This window comes from Acyrthosiphon pisum, chromosome X (assembly GCF_005508785.2).
Source record: "Acyrthosiphon pisum isolate AL4f chromosome X, pea_aphid_22Mar2018_4r6ur, whole genome shotgun sequence".
NCBI classification, from domain to species: domain Eukaryota; kingdom Metazoa; phylum Arthropoda; class Insecta; order Hemiptera; family Aphididae; genus Acyrthosiphon; species Acyrthosiphon pisum.
The window spans coordinates 78998054-79024501 of NC_042493.1; the positions used below are offsets into that span (position 1 = coordinate 78998054).

The 26448-nt window shown below is 29.0% G+C and overlaps 1 protein-coding gene across 1 annotated transcript in view; it reads left to right on the forward strand.

Moving 5' to 3' along the window:
* LOC100163190 (adenylate cyclase type 3) overlaps window positions 1–26020 on the forward strand; it is a 122524-nt gene extending 96504 nt beyond the window's left edge. Inside the window, exons 3-20 of the mRNA XM_029489747.1 lie at window positions 11844–11962; window positions 14215–14326; window positions 14480–14607; window positions 14691–14849; window positions 14942–15080; window positions 15167–15229; window positions 15313–15419; window positions 19271–19432; window positions 19539–19626; window positions 20689–20805; window positions 20894–21153; window positions 22012–22087; window positions 22170–22395; window positions 22512–22594; window positions 22710–22808; window positions 22917–23040; window positions 24202–24326; window positions 25124–26020. Of these exons, the coding sequence (XP_029345607.1) occupies window positions 11844–11962; window positions 14215–14326; window positions 14480–14607; window positions 14691–14849; window positions 14942–15080; window positions 15167–15229; window positions 15313–15419; window positions 19271–19432; window positions 19539–19626; window positions 20689–20805; window positions 20894–21153; window positions 22012–22087; window positions 22170–22395; window positions 22512–22594; window positions 22710–22808; window positions 22917–23040; window positions 24202–24326; window positions 25124–25381 (2445 nt within the window). The 3' untranslated portion in view covers window positions 25382–26020. The remainder of the gene's footprint in view (window positions 1–11843; window positions 11963–14214; window positions 14327–14479; window positions 14608–14690; window positions 14850–14941; window positions 15081–15166; window positions 15230–15312; window positions 15420–19270; window positions 19433–19538; window positions 19627–20688; window positions 20806–20893; window positions 21154–22011; window positions 22088–22169; window positions 22396–22511; window positions 22595–22709; window positions 22809–22916; window positions 23041–24201; window positions 24327–25123) is intronic.
* Window positions 26021–26448: the final 428 nt, after the last annotated feature.

The window sequence follows — 26448 nt, forward strand, 5'->3', positions numbered from 1 at the left end:
ATGACTATTGTTTTTTAAATGTGTGCTTGTAGAATGGTAAAATATATTTATGTTTAAATATTTTATTAATGTTACTAAAATCTGAAAATTATTTGTTCAAAGTATTTTCAATTTTACAAAATCGCATCGTTAAAATTTATTTTACCAACTAAAAGTAGACGGAAAATTGGTATTTTTTTAAAGTTTTATAATAATTACTATGCTATACATCGTTACACCTAATCTAATATTTAATTATTTTTAATGACTATACTGTTATTAATAATTTCTTGTTCAAACAATTAACAAAAATAATGTTAACTGTATAGATAATTGTGATTAATTTTGTTACTTTATATTTTCTTTTAGACAAATGAGGTTTAAGTGTTTTGATGTGTTGGTCATTTTTGGCTGTGGTTTATTTTGTTAATATTAGTAGCCCATAGTTTGATAATTTCTAATTATTTTTAACAATATAATAATTCATCAATGTAAGTACCTACCTATTATAAAATAATTTCATTTTTAAAGAATTATCGAACATCATCCATTTTCCTCAGACAATTTGCACAAAAAAAAATGTTTAAGTGAGATTAAACACCAATAAAGAATATGTCATATAAAAAACATTATAATATGTAAAACTTTTTATTAGTATAGATACATTCTATACATTAAATTAATATATTCAAAATAAGTAAAATTTGTACCAAAATATATCTGTTATATATAGTCGTTTAATACCAAGTACCTACCTACCTAATTTAGTTAAATTTCCATTAGGTAGTAATAATAGTTTATTTCTTGAGGCATATTAAGGAATAGCTTCTTATTCATCATTCTGTACCTACTCTTCAGTTTTATTTGTTTTTTTATTCAAGTTATAAAAAATAAGAAGAAGTGAGGGTAACAGTAGTAAATGTTAAATGAAAATCAATATAGAAGGATGTTGATGAACTATATTATTATTCTACTGAAAAATAAAAATAAACTCTTTAGATTTCCTAAATTGCATAATTAAAAATAATTGTTTGGTTTTGGTATATAAGTATAATTCTTTTTTTTTCAAACAAACATAATGTAGAAATTATTCTTGGAAAATATTTTACAACGTACTCGGCTCTTTGTATGTATAAAACAATAAATAAAATGAGTCTCGTAAATCATTAGGCTTTATTATTTATTAAATATAATAATTTAACATTTTATTGATACCAGTATATCTTATTAAAAAATAAATAAAAAAACACAAATGTATTACTATATTAATTTACATAAATATGATATAGGTTTTTTCCTACATTTTAGTTTTGCTTGTAATACTTTTCGTTCAAAATTAGGTTTTTAAATTTTTTTTAATCAATACCCACTCATGGAGTTTTAAATATTAATTTATTGTTAAAATCATAAAATATAAAAATGATATTTTCATCTTCAGACCTTTTAATAATATTGAATATACAGAATTTTCAATAGTTTATAATTTATATAGTGTATTTAAATCTTACATAACCTATATATGAAGTATAATATATGTTGATTTTCATTTAAAAACCAGTCTAGATAATACAATTTTGTACCTATGTTATATGTTTATAAATAATATGATTTTAAAAGGTTGTCCTTTGTATTCACGTAAAATAAGTACCAACGTAAATATGTACTTGTAATATGCAACATAATATATTAAAATATATTTTCCTTCAGCATTTTATATTCTGTATAATAAACTTCTTGTTTACATATTATATAATGTTAAAATAATATTTCTTATGCATTGTTGTGAATTCATTAAAGAATTAATATATATTTATACATATGAAGGAATTGGAAAAGCTTTTATTATTTTGAAACTTGTAAATATTTTTTTGTTTATTCTGATAATCCACCAACAAAAAAAAATCAATGAAAATAGACACATTTTTTTGAGCAAAAATATAATTTATTTATTTAAGAAGGTATAGTTGGAGTGTTGGACACTTGAATGAAAACTGCTGGCAGTACTATTTTATCCTAACCTTTGTAAATAATATTCAATCATACATAATAAGTAATAAGTGATAATAACATCTAGTAGATAATGATTATTAGGTAGAGTTACATACAGGTAAATTATGTATTTTTTTAGACATTTACGTTTCACTTTTTAAATTCATTGATATGATTGGAATAATTTATGTTTAAAAATATATATTTAGCTAACACATTTTATTTTAACTTGTCTTGACTATTTGTGTATTCTTCGATTGTGATAATCCGTAGTAATTAAGAATATGATGTTACCAACCAAAAATCTAACTATTAAAAACGACTTATTTTTTGATGATTAAGAATGTATTCTTTATTTTAGTAGGTATTTTGAATAGTTATATTATAACAATTATTATTTGATGAATTAATAATAATTTAACATGAATAAAATAAAATAATATTAAAATCAGTAGCCTACAGGATAAATAATTTCCTTGCATGATTAGGTACCTACCTAATTCATCTGAAAAATAAATAAAATTATCTAATTAAATATATTTCATCATAATAAAAAAAAAAAATGTTGTTATTATGATCTTGATTTTACAATAAGAAAATGTATGGTGTGATTGAATGAAAAAAATATTGAAAGACAATAGTATAATTAAGTGGGTCCGTTTTTACTATAAAGTGTATATAATTAAATATTGTCCAAATGAAAAAAAAATGTAAATATACATTTTTAAAACCTATACTTTCTATGTTATCTTACACATTTACCAGGAATGTCGCAATATAGAATCAACATTATGATAGTTTTATTTTCAATAAATTCACCAATCGCCAATGTCGATTTAATATTAGTAAAAGCTATTAAAAACAGTAATACAATATTTGATGCGTACTACGTAACTAGGTGTATATATGGACGTATTATGGTCATAAAAAAAATAGTCATTGTGATTATGAATAGGCAACACCCGAACAAACCAAATCTGATAATACAAAAATGCTTTATAAACGTTAAAAAGAAAGACCTGAAATAGTAACTGCACAAAAAAGAAATTCAAAGCTAAGAATACCAGAATGTTCAAAAGAAAAATTATAGGTACATTCATTATCTATGACCATATAGGTAGAATCAATATATTGCTTGGTTAGCATTGTGTGAAATGTCCAGAAAAAAATTGAAAAATCATCATCCCGATAGTTTTAAGCATTATTATTATAATTTATAAAATTTATTTAAATAACTCTATTATAATATACATTTTTTAAACCTCATAACTAAAAACATAGGTAATAATATATAAAAACATAATTTTAATCATAATGGGTTTTCTAGGTTTTATTTTTAAAATTATATTATTTTGAAATACAAATATTTTTCATAAACGACTACTGATCCAACCATTGACTTAAAAATTTAATCATTAATGTGATTTAGCAAATTGATCAAAAATTAATACGGTAAATACGCCTAGAGCTTGGAAAAAGTTTTTTAGTAAATTTGTTATTCAACGTCTTTTTACAAAATGAAAATGCAATAAAATTATTCGGATTAATAATATTTGAAACAACAACTAAAATAAAAAGTTTGTGTTGTATACATGTTAACCTAATAACTTATTAACAACACAGTAGTGTGTTTGGAACCGAGTTTCAACAACAATTCCTATTAACTCGCATTTCTTTCTGAACAAAGTTAACATTATCCGAGTTTTGAAGTGTTAATGAAAAATTCGAAAATATCTACAAGTTCTTAAACGAAGAAAAAAAGGATTATCATTACATTACTACAATGGCTGTAAGTTGTGCAATCGTTCCTTAATGCACATCTTAGCTAAGTCTATGTTATTAGTTGTTAATTTAAATTTCAAATTTTAAATCAATGGCACGCTGCGGCCGATTTGTTCAGTATAACTAAATAGTTTAATGGACTATATTATATAGACATACAGTATAGGTTAAACTTAAGGTAGAAAAACTAATAATTATCTAATAATAATAATAATAATAATAATAATAAACTATTTGAATGGAATATGTTTTTGACATTATATTTTGTTGAATACAGAAATAACTTATGAACACTTGCCACATAGTATTTAAATAATAAAAACAAATTTTTAAACTGTATTACCTATATTTAAAATGCATCCATAATTATTACCCAATCAATACATAATATATAATGTTATAATATATACTAGGTAGATAATATCAAATTAATAATTAGTAATAATACATGTCTTTAGCAGACTATTATTATTATTATTATTACCTACAATAATTTATTATTATTTTATTTTTTTTATTACTATAAAATACACATAACGCAACATTTAGGTATTAATTTTATTTTTAAAATAAAGAGTATGCTATAAATAATGTATATGATAGTAGATAGCAAATATTTGATATTTTCATTAGTCAATACCTCATTGAACTATAAAATATACCTTAGAAAACTTCAGTCATATGCTAAAAGGCACTTATTTTATATTATACAATTTGTGATGAATTTCCAATTTTTCTGGGGAATTTGGGTAGGGTTTTTCCATTTTTACAGCTCTCAAAAAATGGTTTTCAAAAGAAAAAACTTTTCAAATTATATTAGATAGCTTTCATGTACCACGAGCCCCTATTTGTTAGTAAACCCTTAGTCCCCGGCAACAAAATATAGTGCAAAATTTGAAGTGTGAGTACTGATTTGAGAAGTGTGTTCTAGTAGTATACATGAACATCAAGAATAATTATATAGTTCGTCCACTTACCATAATGATGCCAGGCTTTTTTCTTGGAAACAAGATCAAGCGAGTAAAAAAACCGGCCAAGTGCGAGTCGGACTCACACACGAAGGGTTCCGTACCATCATCTATAATCATGTTGGCAACACTGCTTATATTATATATTTTTGGATTATTATTAATATTTGTCGTTATAGCGGCAACAGAAATACATAATTTGTGAAAATTTCAACTTTCTAACTTTCATGGTTCATGAGATACAGCCTAGTGACAGACGGACGGACGGACGCCTTAGTAATAGGGTCCCGTTTTACCGTACGGAACCCTAAAAATGAGAAAAAATCTTGGCTTAATCAATTTTTAAATAGAATATCTTAAATAAATAATGACGTGGCAGTTAAATGTTTTGTATTTCATAACACATAAGTATATTTTCTAAGTTTGTAAGATACAAATAACATTATTACCATACAAAAATAATTAGATAAAAAAAATAAATGTTTTTTTATTATGAAAAAAAAAATATTACGTCATTTTTTTCTTATAATAATACCATGGAAGTAGTAAGGAAGGAAATATTTGGACAAAGCTCCACCGCGCCTCTGTCCGGAACCTTGTTTACTCGAGACCTATTCGTTTCGTTTGAATGACATTTAGAATCCCAAAGACCAAATATTAATAGTTTATATACCTATATAAAGATTATAAACCTCCCAAAACAAATTACGGTTTTCTCGAGTTGTATTATACGCATTTTTTCATAACCATGCTCGTTTAATCAATAATGAAGTAGTCGAATGCGTAACATATGTATGGACTTTGTGGTCATTTTAACAATATAATATGGTATCAAAAGCATAAAGGTTGTCATCCAATTCACATCATATTTCAACAACTCACGTATTATAGGTTGAACGCTTTGGTGATTACTTTTTTTTTGAACCGACGTTAATAGAACAATGCTAGTTTATTATTTATTTCAGAAAAATTCAATAATTGACCTCTGCAAAGTACGTCCGCGTTCAATTAACAATATATTCTATAGAGACTAGCGAAAGGCGTGTTGCATGACAAATAAAAAGCCGCACAAAAACCTATTAAAGTGCCCACTAAGAATCTATAACAATAATATTTATAAATTGTATATTATTGATTATCATTGTTTTTAGTACGTTCATTTGAGGGGACGGGGAGACACTGAGAGATTGATTACACTTCATAATTTTTCAAATATTTTAGCGTACCTATACCCTATTTGGTTTTTCAAGTATAGAATACATAATATTATTATATACCTATATCGGGTGATTCTTCTTTCATTGAACCATCATTATTTCATAAAATATAAAAGTTTTTGAAAAAAAAAATGTTTCCTTGATTTCTAGTCGTTAAACAATAACATTTTTAAAAAATAATTTAATACTTAAATACTTTTCATCCTTAACATATTTTAAGTTGTTGTCTTTGCTATTTTGAATGACAACATGTAGTTTCAATTTAATATTTCGAAGCAGAATATTTTTCTAAGTAATTCAATATATAAAAAGCGGATAAGTGGATGTCACTCTGCTGTACAGTAGATTAAAAGTGGGTTACTGTAATGGATGGTGTTAATTTTGAACTAAATGATATATAAAACCATTGTATACGAAAAACGATTCTGAGCGGTGACGATGTTTCAGCCTATGATATTGTATATTATATTATTTATATTTGTATTGTTATTATTAATATGGCAGCCAATTAAGTTAAATTATTGTTATTTGTTTATTATAATAACCTATGAATAATATTTTTAAAATATAACACAAAATTAAAACCATTCTTCTTGGTTTAAATGTCTAATATCGACAAAATTTGTACATAAAATGACTATATAAAACTATATTATTTAGATTTTTCGGTGACATAATAACCTACTTGCGTGGAATTTGTTTTAGAAATTTCAAACTTTAGCTATAAAAGTTGAAACTTTTATAAATATTTAACTACAAAATATTTTGTAAATTCCTAATTTAATAAATTTCGTCAATATTCCAACTTTAAATCGTTATAAAAAAAACCACGCCTTTGTATTTTTAACATTTTTCAACTGCTGTTGTAAAAATATATCAAGAGCCTTGTATTAAATTTTTACGCTTTTTGACCCAATGAATAAAATGTTATTGACATTTATAGAAAAAAAAAATTAATTTCTAGAAACAGCTCAAAACGATTCAAACGCCACATGTAAAATCAAGTGAATATCCAATGTTGTAAAAATTTGAATTTCAAACACTCATAAAAATTAAATTTGACTTTCTTAGATTTACTTTTCTAACAGAAAAGGTTCTGTTGAAATAAATCTAAGCATTTTTACTGTCCTAAAAGGTGATGACAGACCCAAATAAAAATAAATGAATAAAAAAGAAAAAAAAACACACATCATTGTAAAATCAATACATTCATCGTTTCGCTCAAATTCTAAAATCGAATTTAGGACAAGTAGTTATAAGTATTTAAAGTTTTGATGAGAGGTATGAAGTACCTAGTACGCGATTACCCCACAAAATGTTGATCCACTTCTCAACTTTAAATACTTTTAAGTTAAAACTAATTGTCCTAAATTTAATTTTTATGTATCGAAATACTGGGAAAAATATTCTGTTTTGGAATATGAAATTAAAACTGCATGTTGTCATTCAAAAAAGTAAAACACTTAAGAGGACGCTACACAGTATATTTTGTTATCTCCGTCTTACAAATGCGTAACAAAGCAAATTTACGATCAGCCGCTGACGTTTAGCTCCGTTAGTTTAATAATTAGAGTAAAATTAAAGTAAATCGACCGATTATGAAATTTATAATGGTAAGAACATTTCCTGTGTTTGTATGTTCTTTACGATAATTCAGTTGTTAAGTAAGTTATGAGAATTTTTACTTTTCGCTATATTATATACGCAAAACTTGTTTAAAATGTGAACTATCGTAAAAAGTACACATACAAATACAGATAATGTGCTTACCACCAAGTTTCATAATATTATGTTTATTAACTATAATTTTTAAGTTAAACTACGTGATCTGCTGAGTTTAAATTTGCTATTTACGCACTTGTAAGATGGAGACAACAAAATATCTGTGTAACGTAAACTTTAAAAATTTTAAGAATAAAAAAATATATAGGTACCTATATTTTTTTTATATTCTTAGTGGAGCGAAATAATGTATTGATTTTACCAAGATGTGTGTTTTTTATTTTTTTTTCTGTCTGTCAGCAACATTTTGGATAGTAATAACATACCGTTTTTCAATATCAGCATCTTTTCTGATAAAAAAGTGAATCTAGTTGGTACTTTTGGGAGGTCAAAATTGAAAATTCCAAGTAATTTTTGAAAGCGTAATTTTCATGCAAAACTAATTTTTGAAAAAATGGATTTAATTTTTTTTTCGGTGTACCTAACTCAAAAAGTACCTAATAATCGCAAATTTTTGAAATTTTCACCAAATATTTATAGTGGCATTTTTAATGAATGGTAACAATTTTGAAATATTTTGACTCTTTTTCAAATGGTTATAGTCTTGAGAAATTGTTATATAATTGTAAATTTTTTTTTAATTATTCTTAATAAGAACTTTATCAATTAGTAAAGAAGCTTGAAAATATAATACAAGGTTCCTTATAAATTTCGATAATATAAGTTAAAAAATATCTGAAATACATATAGCCACGATTATTTTTTATATGCATTTAAAGTTTAAATGTTGACAAAATTCATCAACATTTCGAAAATGTTCCAACTATTTTTCAGTTAGAAATTCATAAATGTTTTTGTTTTCATAGCTTACATAAGATATTTTAATAGAAGAATCACCACAAGTTTTTTTACCTCTATCAAAAAGAAAGAGTTCATCGAGAAATCACGCTATTTGTAACCATAAGATATTTAAGATTTTTATAAAAAAAATTGTTTAACTATTAATTTTGATTATTTATACAAATATGACACGTCTCTGCTCAGAAACGTTTTTCGTATACAATAATTTATCATTGAATTCAAATATAGCACATCCATTACAACGGCATGCTCGACAACTATACCGTACAGCACAGTGGTAGCCAGTTGTCCGCCTTTTGAAATGATGCGTTTTTAACGACTGAAAACCGTGTAGGCATTTTTTTCAAAAACATTTATCTATAATTTTTGAAATAACGAGTGTTCGATGATAAAAGAATCACCTGGTATAACCTTTCGATCCATCCTAATTTCGATCTCACGAACAGTATTAAGTATAACATACTGCGTGGGTTTAATAGTGATGTATAGTGTCTTACACCTATTATATAATGTATATATGTATAAGGTTGCGATGGGATTTCAACGACGTCGGTCATTGCGTTGTATAGCCACTACAACGGGTCATTACGGGTGGAATCGTCGACTTTTTACTGTCCACCGGATAGACCCTTCCCGGACGAACCCGACCGTATGATCGAATTCGGTGGCGACCCATTCACAGCAATAATAATTGTCGTGGTTTCGGTCATAATGCCAAATAATTGCGCATGGGATTCCTCTACCGCATAGCATAATAATATATCTGTATATTTCACGGGGGTCGCTGGAAGCTCGAGCGGAGCCAGGATTGAGCTGGTTATAAGGTACAACTACCCGACGACCACCAAACCCTGTGACATGGTATTGTGGTTACCTACGTAGATTCTACGACATAATTATTTTGTTTGCGTTCCAACCGACGGAATATTATATAATCATTATACCTATAATATTAATATTTATATAATGACAATATTGTTATCTGCCATGACCGCTGTGGACTGACAAAATCTAAAAAACTCGTGTAATATACAAAACTATCGTCCGTTTAATACAGGGACTAAAACTGAACCTAGAAGAACCGGAACCTTTAAAATATTAAGAACTGGAACCGGAACTGAAACCTTTATTTTAATAAATAAAGTACCGGCATTTTTAAATTAAATGGGTTCTTTTAGGTTCAAAAATAAAATTATTTTATTTATCATAAATTAATGGTATTACTGTTTTGTGTATAAGCTATTATAACTAGAGCGCGGATTTTTATGCACTTAAAAGTATCGAAATATGCCATATAATATGCAGTAAAAATCATGAAAATATGCAAAAAATATGCAGTAAAAATCATGAAAATACCTATGTAAAAATATGCAGTCAAAATCATAAAAATATGTAAAAAATGTATTTATTTAAAATTTACAATAAAACTTATAATAATTAATTACTTTAACACTTAAAAAAAAAAAATTAGGAAATTTTCTGAACAACTTAATTGATTTTTAAAATTTTATTTATTATTAAAATGAATAATCATATGCATTTCAAGTTTCGGCATATTCACGATTTACAGACAACGATAAACGATGTAACCGAAATTCCGAGTGGTATGTCGATAACCCGACTGACACAGCAAGAGCGATTAAGCTTACGTCGTAATCGATTATTTTATTTTATATTATAATGTTATAAATAAATGTATATATAAATTATTATTTAGTGACTATGAAATTTAGTTTTAATTTGTCTACTTGACTTACTTTTTGTAAATTTTCGCTTCAATATGCAAAAAAAAAATTTCACTATTAGCTTCAAATTATGATGATTCGTGGAGATAACTGACAAAAATCCAAAAATATTAAAAGGAAAAAAATATGCAATTGCATAGAAATCCGCGCTCTAATTATAACTAATTTTTTTTATTAAAGTTTTGTAAACAAAAACACTACCTATAGGCTACAATAATATTATATATGTGATAGATGATACCTACTCGAAAGATGTCAGTATGAGTTTTGAAATTTATCAATTATAGTTTATAACCCCCCCTACTACTGCACATTTTATAATAATTAATAATATATTTATGTGCTAATATTCGATTTTTTTGTGTTCTTTTAATATAATATATTTTATAGCTAAATAGGCAATTACTTAATGCACACATTACTAATAACTGAAAATAAAATTTATTTCGTATTTCACTTTTATACAACAACTTTTTTCTATAAAATATGACAACAATTAACGAAGTACAGGTTAAAAATGAATAAAAATCAATATCTATATTTATTATATAATATATTATTTTACAATGAATTTATATTGAAAAGAAGTAAATTATTTTGCAAAAAATAAAATTAATTGTAAACATAAAAAATTATTAATATTATATTAGAGATCACAGACAAATTTGTTTGGTATATACATATTATATTTGTAAACAGTATTTTCAAGACACAAAAATAGACGAAATTTCCAAAAAAAAAAAATTTTAAAATGCTACCTATATAAAAGTTTCAAATATAGTTGTAACATTTATTATACATGATATTATGTTACAGCAATAGGATTGGAATTTTGTCGGGTAGTAACATGAGGTACCTAGTATCTTTTGGTAACCAAAATAATATGCGTTTAACGTTGCAAAATTGTTAATTCAGCGCGTCAAATCCGATTTTTTTTTAATTGGTACAGATTCTGCACCAAAAATAACCAATACGAATACATATTAATGGATATGATAATGATATTACATATCAATTTTATTAATGGTCTATTGTAATACTCGTATGTACCAAACGCGGTTACTACCGTATCGCGAGCATCCGATTCAGCGATAAATCACACATATTATATTATATTCTCAGGAAGTTGTTGCATCGCCAAAAAATCCGGTCCCGGAAAATAATACCACTGCACTTTGTCATTCCACCTCAGGCCGTTTGTATATATAACATGTATTTTCTATCACTCCGCAGTCGGTTTTCATTACGACTTACTAGTGATTCTTCGTGTTTAGACAATAATGTTCCCTCCGCAGTCGGTTTTCATTATACGACTTACCAGTGATTTTTCGTGTTTCGACCATGTTAAGTGAATTGGACGAACGCGGCCGCGTTGTTTGACCTGGCGCAAAAATAATAGCTCTGCGGTAGGAGTTATTATTATTATATTATTGCCCGCGAGTATAAAACAACAAAACACCATTAATTACCGTCTCGTGCGCGTGCGTGGGTATCCTTATAACAATATTACACACGTATAGTAATAACAATGTATAGCTTTTTGATACTCGATGTTTTCATTTTCATTTTTTTTTTATCAGGAACGGCTGTTGTTGTCCGTGTTACCGGAACACGTAGCCGTCAAAATGCGCCAGGATTTGGGTGAGGCATTGGACAGTCAATTCAAAAAGATATACATGAGTCGACACGAAAACGTTAGGTACGTATTACGTGCCTATATAATAGTATTATATATATATAAATAAATATTTATGTACTGCGTTTATGTCTCTGAACATTTATGAAGGTATACACATATAGTAGGTATATAATTATATATATTACATGTGTGTATTTGTAGGGTTAAAAATGAAATAACTAAAGTTGAATTTTGTCAAAAGAAAATCATTATCAAAAGAACTTTTATGACGACCTTATGACTTTTGTCGGAAAATTCAATTACTAAAATATACACCACCGCCGTCTCCTATATATATTATTATATTTAATATACGCAAATTTATAATAACGAAAACACAAACGTTCGTCTTGTATAATATTTCGTAATAATACTTTTGATTGTCGTGGCTCTATATTTGAATTGGTGGATAAAATAATTTTAATAATTACAATAATAATATAATGTCATATATGGCATAATATTATATTATACGCCACGGTAAATTAAATACAAACACGCGCATGCGTATTGCTCAACCATTCTCGTCCCGGCCCAAATTTATACCTACGTAGATTGTATTAGTTATAATTTTTTTTTATAAATATAATTTAACACAATTATGCTGGGTTTATCGAAAGTATAATATTACAGCTCTTGAACAATATTATAATATGTTGCACAAAGTTTAATGGACGATGATAATATTTTAATTCAGACGATTTACAAAGAATAATTTAAACGAAGTTATACCTATTATCAACAAATTATCAACAAATTTACAGCGTTATGACGCGGATGTATAATAATATTCTAAATCATCAACAGTGAAAAGATTGCATTCAATCAATAATGTATTGTTTATCGTCGACAATTTAAAAATAATATATGTCACTGAATAAGGAAAACAATATATTAGGCATACAAATTAAAATTTGAGCTGAACTCAATTGTACATATCAAATACACGAACGTCTAATACTAAATGGGCTCCGCTCAAGTAGAATTTTATATTTGCAATGTTCTGTATATTTACGAAGGTAATATATTTTCTTTGATATTTATGTTTTGTTGTTTGGACATTTGTTCAATATATTTTGTAAAATAGATTCCGACACACAACGGCGTTATTACTTATTACATTATGTTTGTGATGTCGAATACTACGTGAAATGAGACCAACGGAAAAATTCCTACTATAGTTGTTCAGTACCTTGTTGTAATCGCTTTCTTCAAAAATAACTTTAATTGCTATATGTTTTTTATTCTATCGGAAAATAAATTACACAATTTTATCTATTGGGCACAAAAGTATTATATTATTATAGACGGTCTAAATACGTATTGCGGCATAATTTAAAGTTTAAACACTATTTAAGTATTATACAATATTATACATAGGTACACAATTAATGGTACATCATTTTTCATAGTTGTGGATTAAATATTATGTGATGCATGTCATGTGCTTGGCGCTTGCTATTATACAATAGGCATATTGTTTGATCATAATATAAAACAATGATGTTTCGATTTAAGCAATATTTTTGCCATTCCACGTGATCGTTATTAATGAAGTGGATTTATTTATAAGTACTGCAAATATTTTCTTACCTCGAGTTGTAAAATTAATCAAGTCCAAACAATGGTCTTTTTAATTTACGAATTACTTTATGTAATATAACGAAAACTATAACAAACAAATTAATTAAACGGTACGCGGGTTAATTTCATTGTTACTTTTTGTGTTCTGTTGAGTGTTATAATACGTAAAGTCGTAAAGCCAACTTTTAAGGAGAGCAAGGTAGGTAGGTAGAGGGTTTTGCTTCTGTTTTTCGCCGTTAAAGATTGCTTAGGTAGAAACCCAATCTAGCAACCTTCGTCTAAAACGTCTCCTTTGAGTTATTCAAAAACCTAGTACCTATTCATTTAAAATAAATTATATAACTTAGAAATATATAGCTATTCGGTAATATTATGTAACTCTTGTTCTAAATTATCCACATTCGTGCGCACAATACAACATAAAATGTAGTTTTAAAATATTCATTTTTCATATATTCTTTCGTAAAGTAAAAGAAAAAAAAACTCATATACAAGAATGAACGTTCATATTGAATTTTCTTCCGCTACATTGTGTTTTAGTTATTTTTTCTTTGTTGTGAACGGTATTTTTTTTTATTATATTTTATCAATTTTAATTCCATTTTTTTTTTTATATATATATAGGTACAATAACTTTGATTTACATATGTCACCGTTCATAAATTATAATATATTTTATTGCATTACAGTATATTGTATGCCGACATCGTTGGATTCACGGCAATATCGTCAACATACTCAGCGTCCGACCTGGTGAAAATTCTCAATGAGCTCTTCGCCAGATTCGATCGACTGTCCGAGGTGAATTATTCATTTTTATTGTGCGATAGCTCATAATATCTACTTTGCAACTACTTAAAATACATATTATTATTATTATTATTATTATTATTATTATTGTACACTCTACAACTGTGTATCGCACATTTTATTTCACGCCTATACCATTTCCAGAAATACCAACAACTCAGGATCAAGATTTTGGGCGATTGTTACTATTGTATTAGCGGCGCTCCCAAAGAACGACCCGATCACGCTGTGCTCAGCGTGCACATGGGACTATCCATGGTCAAAGCTATCAAGTGAGAATTACGATTTTTGACCGAATTTCCAAGTCCCAGTCGGCCCAGGTATTGATTATTGTTTTTTTTTTCCGCCGTACCAGATACGTACAACAGACGACCAACTCGCCGGTGGACATGCGGGTGGGCATACACACGGGAGCTGTTTTAGCCGGTGTCCTGGGTCAGAGGCAGTGGCAGTTCGACGTTTACTCCAAGGATGTGGAATTGGCGAACAAAATGGAAAGCAGTGGAATGCCCGGGTACGTCCGTCCGTGCGGAAAACAAGACAAATAACACCTATGCATAATTTTTTTTTTTTGTTGACGAAACGTCATTATTGTTGTGTCTTCAGACGAGTGCACATATCCGAAAAAACTTTGAGTTTCTTAAATGGAGAGTTCGAGGTCGAGCCCGGCTACGGAGAACGGCGTGAAGAAGCTCTCAAGATGGCCAGCATAAAAACTTTCTTCATCATAAAAACTATCAAACCGGTAATAATCATTGTCATTCGAGCATAGATTTTTCACGTTGTCAAATGAGATTTTTTAAAAACTGTTTTTCGTTTTTCGCGTGGCAGTTCAAAATGGACGTGCAAAACGGATCGTTGAACGATCAGCACAGTGCCAGCAAAGAATCTGTGGTAAGTATTTTGCAGTTTGTAGACTGTTTTCCGGTTCCTCAATTGATTTGTAATAATTACCGACGACTTGTGTGTGTAAACAGTGTGCGACACCGATTGACGACGCCGATTTAATAGCTCAGGCCAAAGAGGACTCCGATAACTTTAAGAAGCGATTGAGAAAGGACTTGATGAACAGAGATGGCCACAGGTAATTGACTACTTAGGCGCACCGTGTGCCAGTTGCGTGTATAAGAATTATTTTCACTTTGGTCAATATTACCTACCTACATATCATTAAGAGGCTCATGGTTGAAATATACAAGGCATTATTGCATTTAATAAAAACAAAAACAAAAATTTCAGCGTAAGGGGAGCCAATAATAATCAAGTATACGTCATGCGCGGGAATTTTGAATTTGTTAACTTTTGTCAGCGTGTTTTTGATGATAAGAAAAATTGATATTTGTGATGTCCTTTTACGCAGCCATTTTGTTTCTGATGATTACAATGCAAGTCAATATGTAATAACCTGTGTAATATTTTAACCCTGGGCTGTAGGTTACAATATTATTACATATTAGTTTACATATTTCATTCATTATGAATTATGATATTGGTAATATTATTATGTTTTCACTATGGAACGTGGTCCAGGTGCCCCAACCTCCCACCCACAACATGTGACACTGCGGCGTGCGCTCTATAGTCATTATAAAATATACTCGACTTATAATATTATTATTTGGATGAATGGTTTTGTAGTGTTTCCGCGTTTTACGTAAATCTCGAGAACATTGAACCATTCTTCCATTAAATCAGATGAATATAATATAATAATAGGTACCGTCACAAATTGATTTTTGTAGGTACAGCTAATGTCCCATAATATTATAAAAACAATAGGAAACTCGTTTCGTATATTCCAATTTCTCAGCTAATTGAATTTTATTCGTTGTGTCATAACATCTTGTTCTATTATCGTCCTGAATATTGACGAAACAATGTTCTCGTGTCGAAGATTCCAAGAGTTCCACAAATAATATTTAATTATTGTTAGGGTGTAGGTTTACAATGTTTCACATTTATATTGTAAATTAATATATTATTTCTGTGAACCGAATATTACAATAATTTCCCGGAAATATGTATAAATTTAAATTGGTGAGAGACTGAGATCAATTATTAATATTTGATTGCATAATTCCCCTTCTATTTTTAAAATATTTTATGAGATGGTGGATGTTTAACAGTAATAATAAATTACATACTTCAGTGTAATAGGGGCAAGTGCCGCCCCCCTTCTCGAAGTTTTTGTCATAAAGTAACAAGTGATAAATATTCAAGTTCTACAAAAACTATAGAGAAAAAATAAGCCCCCCACCTAAAAAATAAATAAATAAATATTTCTGCACTGATATATATATATATAAAATTATGTCTATTAGCTATTACCTATAATGACTACTTTGTTACATATCTATTTATATCTTTTTTTTCGTTGTGATATGGCGACATGGGAGTGAACCGTTTGCACAATACTTACCCCATGTTACTTATATCTTACCTGGTGATTCTTTTTTATTTTATCAAAGAACGCTCATTATTTCAAAAACTATTAATGTTTTTCGATATAACTTTTTTTTATGTAATTGTAAGTCGTTATATTATAACAAAACAACATTTTTGAAAAAATAAATAAAAACAACATAGATAGGTACATTTTAAATTCCTTGTTGCAAAGCCGAATATCTTTCGCAGTACTTCGCCCATTGCTTACTACCGTCACTGTCGTTATACTTCCATTAATTTCGTCTGTGTTACAGCCGTGTTGGAAGCATCCTCTTCAAGTAAACGAACATGTATTTTCCCTGGACCCATGCCAACCACGAACAAATCTCGAATTACAATCTCTAGTTCCGATCCACGTAGGTGAACATTCCAACGCTAGGTCTCTTAGACGCGCGCCCCATTAAGCAACGCTTTCATCATTCCTTTTTCCGTGCTTGATATCGCCCGGCCAAATGTAACATTTTTGATTCAAAATTGTCGTATAGGATAGTTGAAAAATTTTTTAACGACCGATCATTTGGGAAACATAGGCAATAGCTTGTGCGTGTCTTCTGGATAATAAAGTATGTTGCATGTATTATCAACTTGAATTTTGTTTCGTCGTTGATGGTGTTTGCTTCAAAAAAATTGGCTATCGCAAAAAATTGTTATGTCGTCATCTAGCTCAAATGTATATGTGCAGGGGCGTCTTCAGGTCAATTCCATGGTGGGCGGGGGGTGAAAACATTTTAGTCAAGAATACCGCTTTTAACAATTAACAACATTTATAAAATGTATTTATTTATTAGCAAAAACAGAACATATCTCACAACTTACGGGGGGGGGGGGGGCGATCATTACTTGAGAATACCTATATGGTCTTATTTTGAACGTTCCCCACCTGACCTCATCGTATATTGGAATATGCAATATGATGATAAAAGTATATCAACTAGCTACAATTTATCGTTTGGGTTTTGGTATAATATGAAGAATTATGGGCTCAATAATATAATATATTATACTGCACTATAATATGATTTGTATTAAAATTTAATTTTAAAATCGAAAATTAGATCAGACATAATTTATTATAAACCAATAAAAATGCCACAAGGCCTGCCGTAGTATTATGTATAAAAATGGTACCTATGTATATTTTAATGAAACAATATTATAGCAACAAACATCTTTAGTAATATTGTTAAATTATGGAATTAAATTTTTTCGTCCTCCGAAAAGTATTAATCAGTGCGGCCAGTTTTATATTATATGAAGCTCGACTAAGCAAAAGGGGGAAAAATGTTTTACAACACTTGATAAGGAGAACTTCCGATACTTGTATCACATTAATCAACTTCTTAAACATTTTTTTAACAGTTAGGTATATTCATATTTTATTTTAATTATTAATGATTTGTATAGTGAAATGACTATATTGTATTATTATAAATACAATTGTATCGGAAATCAGTTTGTCGAATTGCACTTGTCTATTATGCCCTAACAAAAGTTTTTTTGGTGACTGACGTATCACAGAACGAGGCGTATAGCGATATAAAAACAAACAGTCATACCTACATTTGTAACGTGTTAACGATAGATTTATTTTTTTTAATATTATTTTTTTTTTTATTATTTTGACTCCGGATTCTGCGGCCCCATTAGTTTTGGTATGGCGAGGTGCACTGACTTAATGTTTAATATCTCCACTGGTGCAAAACGTATTGAATTCAGTCTCCGTGAAACATTTTGTCCCGTCTGAAGTGATCGATGTGGGTAGGTACTGCGGGTACTCCGAAACGTGCGAATAAAGCCTGCGTTTTAGCTACCTCTGCACAAGCAGCTTTTTTTTGCACGATTTTGTTTCGAAAACATTGAGCCATTCTGGTATCACATCAATAAGGAAACTTTTTCGTAAGTACCTAAAAATATTTAAGATTGTCCACGCTTGCTTCGGCCATTTTCACGGTGTGCTGACACGGCCTTCGGCCATAAGCGCAACTAGGGTGAGGGGGGGGGGGGGGGTTGCCGCACAAAAAAACTTGTAAAACCCCTCCAAGTAAAAGAATAAATTATTCAATTGTTTCCTAAAATATTAATAAATCTAGATAGATGGGAGTTATACATGAGAAAGTCTTATTTTTATGCTTACGCGAAAAGTACGGTTTTAAGTGTAAATTGACAGTTCCCCCGAGACATTTTCCCAATAAATATTATCTGTATAGTAGGATACATTTTTTCCGATATATTTTTAAAGCAGGAATTTCCCCCCTCCCCACCCAAAAAAAATTTTTCTTCAATGATTTTCAAAAATGTTGTTTTTTAGCGACATAAAACTTTGAATAACATATATTTTGAAAAATAATGAGTGTTTTATCACCCATTAAGTACACTAATACATAATAATATTAATAAATATAAAATAACACAATCATTTTGAAGCTATAACTTAACACTTAAATATAATCAATACATTAATAGTAATTTTCGTTTATGATTCGTTTGAAGGGATCTAAACAAGCATACAAAATTTTTCACTTTGGCATTTAATGATGAAGCAAAAGAACGCGAATACAAATACCACAAAGAAGCTGCATCTGGTGTATCTCTTATAGGTTGTCCGTTAGTACTGTTCTTGACGTCTTCCGCACAAATTATTATGTTGCCCAGGTTTGTGATAAATTAAATATATTACATGATATTATAACAAAATGTACAAACCTAAATTGTTTTAAAATTATAAAACTCTAATAATACTTTATATTGTACTTCGCAGAGATATTTTAAGCTACATGTCCAGTTGTCTTGCATTAGTATTACTATTGATTATTGTAGTGGTATCAGTCGCAGACATTTTTCCAAGAGTAAGTAAACAAAACTTTCTAGTTTTTGTGTTAAAAGCAATGTAATTCATTAATATAAAAAAATATATGTACCAACCGTAGTAATGTAGTATAGGTACTATCAATGATTATTTGAAGTAGAATTTCAAATTATTCACGCAGATATTTAAATACCTATATATTATAATATAGTATATTATAATAGGCATATACCTATTACAATATTGCAATAATGCAATAAATGTCTACTATTTTGACTTAAGATACACATTGGTAATTCACCGAGCATATTCACCCCTACATTATGTTTCCCTTTAACGATATATTTATTGATTTTTTAATATTTAAGTGTTCTTAAAATCATATTTTCAATAGGTACTTATATTGTTTTTACCACTTAAAGAGTGTTAGTGAAGTATTCCTGTGGCGATACCAACTTTTTTTTAAAAATGAGAATCATCTTTTTTCCCGAAAGTCATTAATAAGATGACTTTAATAAAATGTTCAAGTATCTATACCTTTAAAATTCGAAATTATTCCAAGTATTAGTTACTGAGTTATTTAGTTTTAAAAAGGAAGTATTATTTTGTGAAACTACTCGTTCGAGTTTTGATTTTGATGCATCAACATATTCAAAAACATCATCTGCCCTATAATTTACATTTTACAGTAAAACACTTTGGTTCTTGTTTGATAAAAGAAGCTTTTATCGCTACAGGACACTTTTAAATAGCGTAAAAACTATTTGAAACTATTTGAAACTATTTGAAAATACAGTCCTTAAGTGGGTATACATCAAAAATCCAAAAAAAACAGGTAATTCATTTAATCCATTATTAAAGGAAAATAGGGATGAACCGTGCCTGGTTAATCACCCTGTATAATAAATTTAAATTTAGATTTAGTTAAGTACCTATATTTGCTGTTTAAATAAAATTTACGAAAAAAAATACAATTTTTGCTTATCTGCAGTACCAAACTAATTGAACACACATTTCATATTTTTTAAAACAGTCATGTAGTGAACAATCGAAAAGTCATTATAATCAAATTTCACGCTTACAATTTAATTATTGTTATTAGATTCTGCCATCGAAAATTGTATGGTTCAGTGAGACCATAAATGATTCTTTATGGATTCGACGTATACTCGGCATCACTGCCGCGTCATTGCTAGCGTCTACCAATCTCGTGGGACTTGTAAGTTAAAGAATCATAATTCATAATATTATTATTGATTCGAATGTTTGATCAAAAGTTACGATTTTTTTTTTGATTTTTTTCAAAGGTATCGTGTTGGTCAGAAAAACAAATACTTACCAACTGCACGCATGGCCAAAGCGATCCATCGACTTATTGTATGTATCCATCATACTTCACTTACTTCATGGTGTTGGCCCTAATAGCCACGTCCATGTTGACTCAATTGTCTCATTTCACCAAAGCAACTATACTGTTCGTCATCACTCTGATGCATTGCGTTGTCAACGTAGTTACAGTAGGCACTGCTATTGACTGCGAAGACTCGATCATTTACAAACCGTTCAAGTATGATTATAATTTATAATAATCACCTAATTACGTTCCTCGATACTCTAGATTCATTTTAATATGCTGCATGCACTCCATTCATTATTCCGTATTTCCAAATATTTTTCGTGTTCACGTCAGACATATTATTCATTATAATAATAATAATATTATATATATATATATACGTAACGCACACGCGTACCTACTAAGACACGACTACACAAGGTATAATTTTGTGACCAAAATACAAAAATCTAGAACGCCACCTTCAATTTGTCACAAAATTATTGTTATTTATTTCATATAATTGTATTAACTTAATAGGATATCTGAGATAAGAAATAAAACAAATCATAGCAAGACGACTGAGCGTGGTAATATTAAACCTAACTGACACATGTCGTTTAAAAATGAAATGAATAAATAAAAAAAGGGGAAGTAGATAGGTAACCGCTTTGCTGTATTGCAGTTGTAGGTGTCGAGTGTACATTTCGTTATCGAGTCACTGTAATGTATATTGTGTTTGGTTTGATTTTAATGAGAAATCATTGCCTTTTAAAAATTATTCTAAACGGAGACGGTCTGTCAGCCTGTATTACGTACTACGTACAATTTATGACATACGAGTATACCCATATTATACACATGATTATTATATATATGATTATATTATAAACGTATAATGCCACTGATTCCGGGTGCACTTAAAAGTACATATCTACCAAACATTGTTTAATTTAATGCTATCCCCCTCTCTCTCTAAGAATTGAGAGATTATCTGAGTGTCAGGATCAGGACACTATCTGAAACGTATAAACAATTATATTTTAACTAATTATGAGCATAGGTACCTAATTCTACAATCGTTTTCAGAGTTTTGCCATCGAAGTATGCACTGTCGTTTCTACTCATAGCCGTCACAATGGCACTAGTGTTTTTGGCTAGAAATGTAAGCTTTTATATTTTGTAAAAACAAAACCGACATAGTATTATTATCTACTTACTGAACGAAATGTTTGATTTACATTCAGATGGACAAATCGTCGAGAGTTCTATATCTATGGCGAACGGAAGTCGAAGAACAGAGGGAAAGGGCTTCAGACATACGAAGGAGAAACGAAGCATTGGTGTACAATATTTTGCCTCCGCACGTAGCCAAACATTTCTTAGGTAGTTACAAACGCCAGCACGAAGAACTATACAGTCAGAGCTATGCCGAAGTTGGAGTTTTGTTCGCATCTATGCCAAACTTTTCAGGTAATTGCCAAGTTAAATGTTTACTATACATTATTATACTATAATATTACCATGTATTAACTATTAAGTAATTACCTGTATAATCATATGTTTGCAAACAAAATTAATTGTTTTAGATTTCTATTCGGAGGAGACGGTTAACAATCAAGGTCTCGAGTGCTTGAGATTTCTCAATGAAGTTATATCTGATTTTGATGCGGTAAGTAAACACATCATATACCTACTTACAACATATTATATTAGTGTTATAAGTTTATAACTATTTAATGCCAATATAAACTAATTCATAACTTATACCTATATATTATTCACAGCTTCTGGAACAACCACGCTACCAGGATATTATTAAGATTAAAACAATCGGTTCAACTTATATGGCTGCAAGTGGACTAAACCCTTCGCGTGTCGTAAAGGTAATATTGATTTATTATTATTACAGTTATTATTTGCAATATTATATAGGTACTCAATTTGACACATTTTAATCAATATCGTTTTGGTATATAAATCCGATGTTTTAGCCCGAAGATCCAATTGAAGTTAGATGGGCACACCTCGCATTGCTGGTGGACTTTGCTTTCGATCTCAAAAGAGCACTTCAGGGGATAAACGAACAAAGCTTTAACCACTTTGTATTGAAAATGGGTATGTCCCGCTTAATTTATTTGAAACATAGTTTCGAAACGAACTTTTCTGCTTGCCATAACTTATCTTATGAATACTTACCAAACATGTCTTGTCGCACGGTTACAATAATACAATAACACAACTTACAGCCAACAGTGACTCCATAGCACTACGTAATAGGACGAGGGTACTCGTAATTTTATTGTTTGTCAGATTAGGCGAAAGGTTTACAGTTTTCCGACCTGTATCGAGGTATATATAATATAATATATATATATGTGTGTTGAATTGTTATTATTTTTATTCGTGGACAATTTGATGCTGCGCCGGTTAAAAATAACAATACCTACCTACTGTTCAAATATTACACCTTGCAGGTATAAATTGGCAAACAGTTGTAGAACTAACAAAAAGTAACTTATCCGTCTTTATATAAATAAATACCATTTCAAAGCTATCTTTCTAAGATCACAATATAATATTTGTATGTATCATTTTATCAATTGATCTTGTAGACCGGTAAAATGGTTGGAGAACAATTTTTTATTCATTAATAATTTTATTTTATTCGTGTGATATCTTAAAAATACATTGATTTTAAACAACAGTGTGTATATGAAATGTTAGACCAATCACAATAAATACAGACAAAATGTGTTCTATAAAGTAAAAACATTTATATTTATGATCAATCTACGAATTCCCTACTGACAGAATATTATGACAATACCTATTATGTTTTCGAGAAAAATATGTCGTTTAAGGAATACTAAAGATTCGAACTTGTCAATTATAATTTACTTAAAAAATATATATTGAAACAAATACCTAGATGTATAATATATTTCAATTTTCATTATTTTTAGTGTTTGGTAAAAAGAGACTACCCATATCTTCTCTAACCAAAACTTTCTATAGGTCAATGCTGTGATAGGGATCAATCTGTGTGCTATTTTAAATCGTAACTACATTATAACTGTTAAGTCAGTATATATTCTGATTAACTTCAATCTATATTATGTTTAATCGACAGTTTTTACTGTATTTTAGTGTCTAATTTAAGTGAAACCAATTTAAACGCTAAAACATAGGTAAAGCCAATTTACCAATTTTTATTTCTTATCCAAATGTGCATTTTTATGTATGCAAAACTTAAAATTAAAATGTGTATTTTTCTAGGAATCAATCATGGTCCGATAACCGCCGGAGTTATTGGTGCGAGAAAACCTCATTACGATATTTGGGGAAATTCTGTGAATGTGGCATCAAGGATGGAGAGCACTGGAAAGGCTGGATGCATACAAGTATGTTTCTAAGTCTTTCTCAATATTTATTTAAGCGCACAAATCATTAATCTTTCACAACTGCCTACGTATAACTATATAAAATGTATATCGAACACGTTTATGACCATCCAACATGTATACCTATGTCAAATTGGCATAATGTGTATTTTAATTTTTCCTATTTAAGTCAAGGACTGGAACCTTTTGAATTTGTCGGTATCGATTCCAGTACTGATTCTCCAAAAATAAAATAACGGTTCCGGTTCGGTTCTGGTTTTTTGACAAAAAAAAAAATAAAGGTATCGTTATAATATTGGTACCGGTTCCAGATAATTTAGGTACCGAAAAGTATATAGTAATTTTAGATACCTATCCGGAATGCGGGTTTAATTAATATTAGGTATGAGAAATATTAGAAAACTCATATAATCATACATAGGTATAGTTTATACACAAAACAGTAATACCATTAATTTACGATAAATAAAATAACTTTATTTTTGAACCTAAAAGAACCCATTTAATTTAAAAATTCCAGTTCGGGTTCTGGTATTTGATATATTAAAATAAAGGTTTCGGTTCTTAATATTTTAAAGGTTCCGGTTCCAGAACCGGTTCTTTTAAGTTCGGTACCAGTTTCTGATTTAATTATACGTTATTATAATAATATACTCTGCTCGTACATGTCATATAAGCACTAAAGACACACGTGTGTTATCATATAAGGAATTGAAAACGTAAAGCGCTATTGCTTCAGCCTTCTATGTGATATTATAGCGCAATATTAATAATAATTGTATATGTTTATGAAACAGGTGACGGAAGAAACGTGTAATATTCTGCAACATTTCGGGTTCAAGTTCGAACAGCGTGGCCTAGTGGCGGTCAAGGGCAAGGGGCAGCTGATGACCTATTACTTGGTGGGCAAAGGGCTCCAACCCAGCCAGGTGCCGCCGCCGATCATGGAGACGCTGCCCGAAGTGGAGGAAGAAGACACGGACGATAGCATGGTGGTCAGGCAGGCGCTGTTGCCTCGGACCGATCACAACGGGTCCGCAACCGCTTCCGGTTGATGAACAACGACAACGACTTTAATTATTATTCTATATTTACTATATTATAACGATGACGAGGACAACATGACATCGATCAATATACAACAATACATATTATAATATATTATATTTAAATTACCCATTTCCGTCGCAAAGGCCATACGAGACGTCACGCGAAAATGACAGCTATTTTATATTATATAATATACGTCATGTGCCGAAAAATAATAATTTTAAAAAATAGCTGATATGTCATATTATTATTACCTACGATAACCTTACGATATAAGTGTAATTTATTGTTATGATTGCTAACCTATGTGTTTATGGTCGTACACTTACTGATCTATTCGCTAAACAAGCTTTTTATTATTTTATTATTTCTTTAGTATATTTGTCGGTTTCAGTTTACTTACATTTTCTTTCTTTATTTATTTAATTTTATTGATAATACCACCGTTATTGTTAAACATACCAAGGGATCGTTAATAAAACCTTCCACCTTGATTATATTAATGTTCATATTGAACACGAAAACAAATTAATATAAAAACACAGCAGGAATAATGTTGTGATTTTGTTCAAACTTTGTTTTTTGTATTAAGATATTATAACTTATAAGTATAATGCGTGTATTATTACTATTACTATTATTATTATTATTATTATTATTATTATTATTATTATTATTATTATTATTATTATTATTATTATTATTATTATTATTGGTATCATCATCGTTGGGCTTAGATTTAATCTGAGTTGACATTTTTTTTTACTTAATAATAATAATTATTAACTACTATTTACTACCAATATATAGGTAGGTATTGTTACCGCAACTAATATAATGAGTGCGATTTACATACATATAGATTATAGTACTACATAGAACATAATTGCTAATTTATAATCATAATAACAACTCTATAGTTGTAAATATTTTTTTTTTCACCGGTAGATATATTTACTATTATTTTATAACAGAGAATGAGAATTGAACTGCTTATTTTAAAAAATAAACCCTGCCCTTCTATTTTGTACCTAATTTGTTGTCAATTTAACTAAATAACATGTTGAACAAT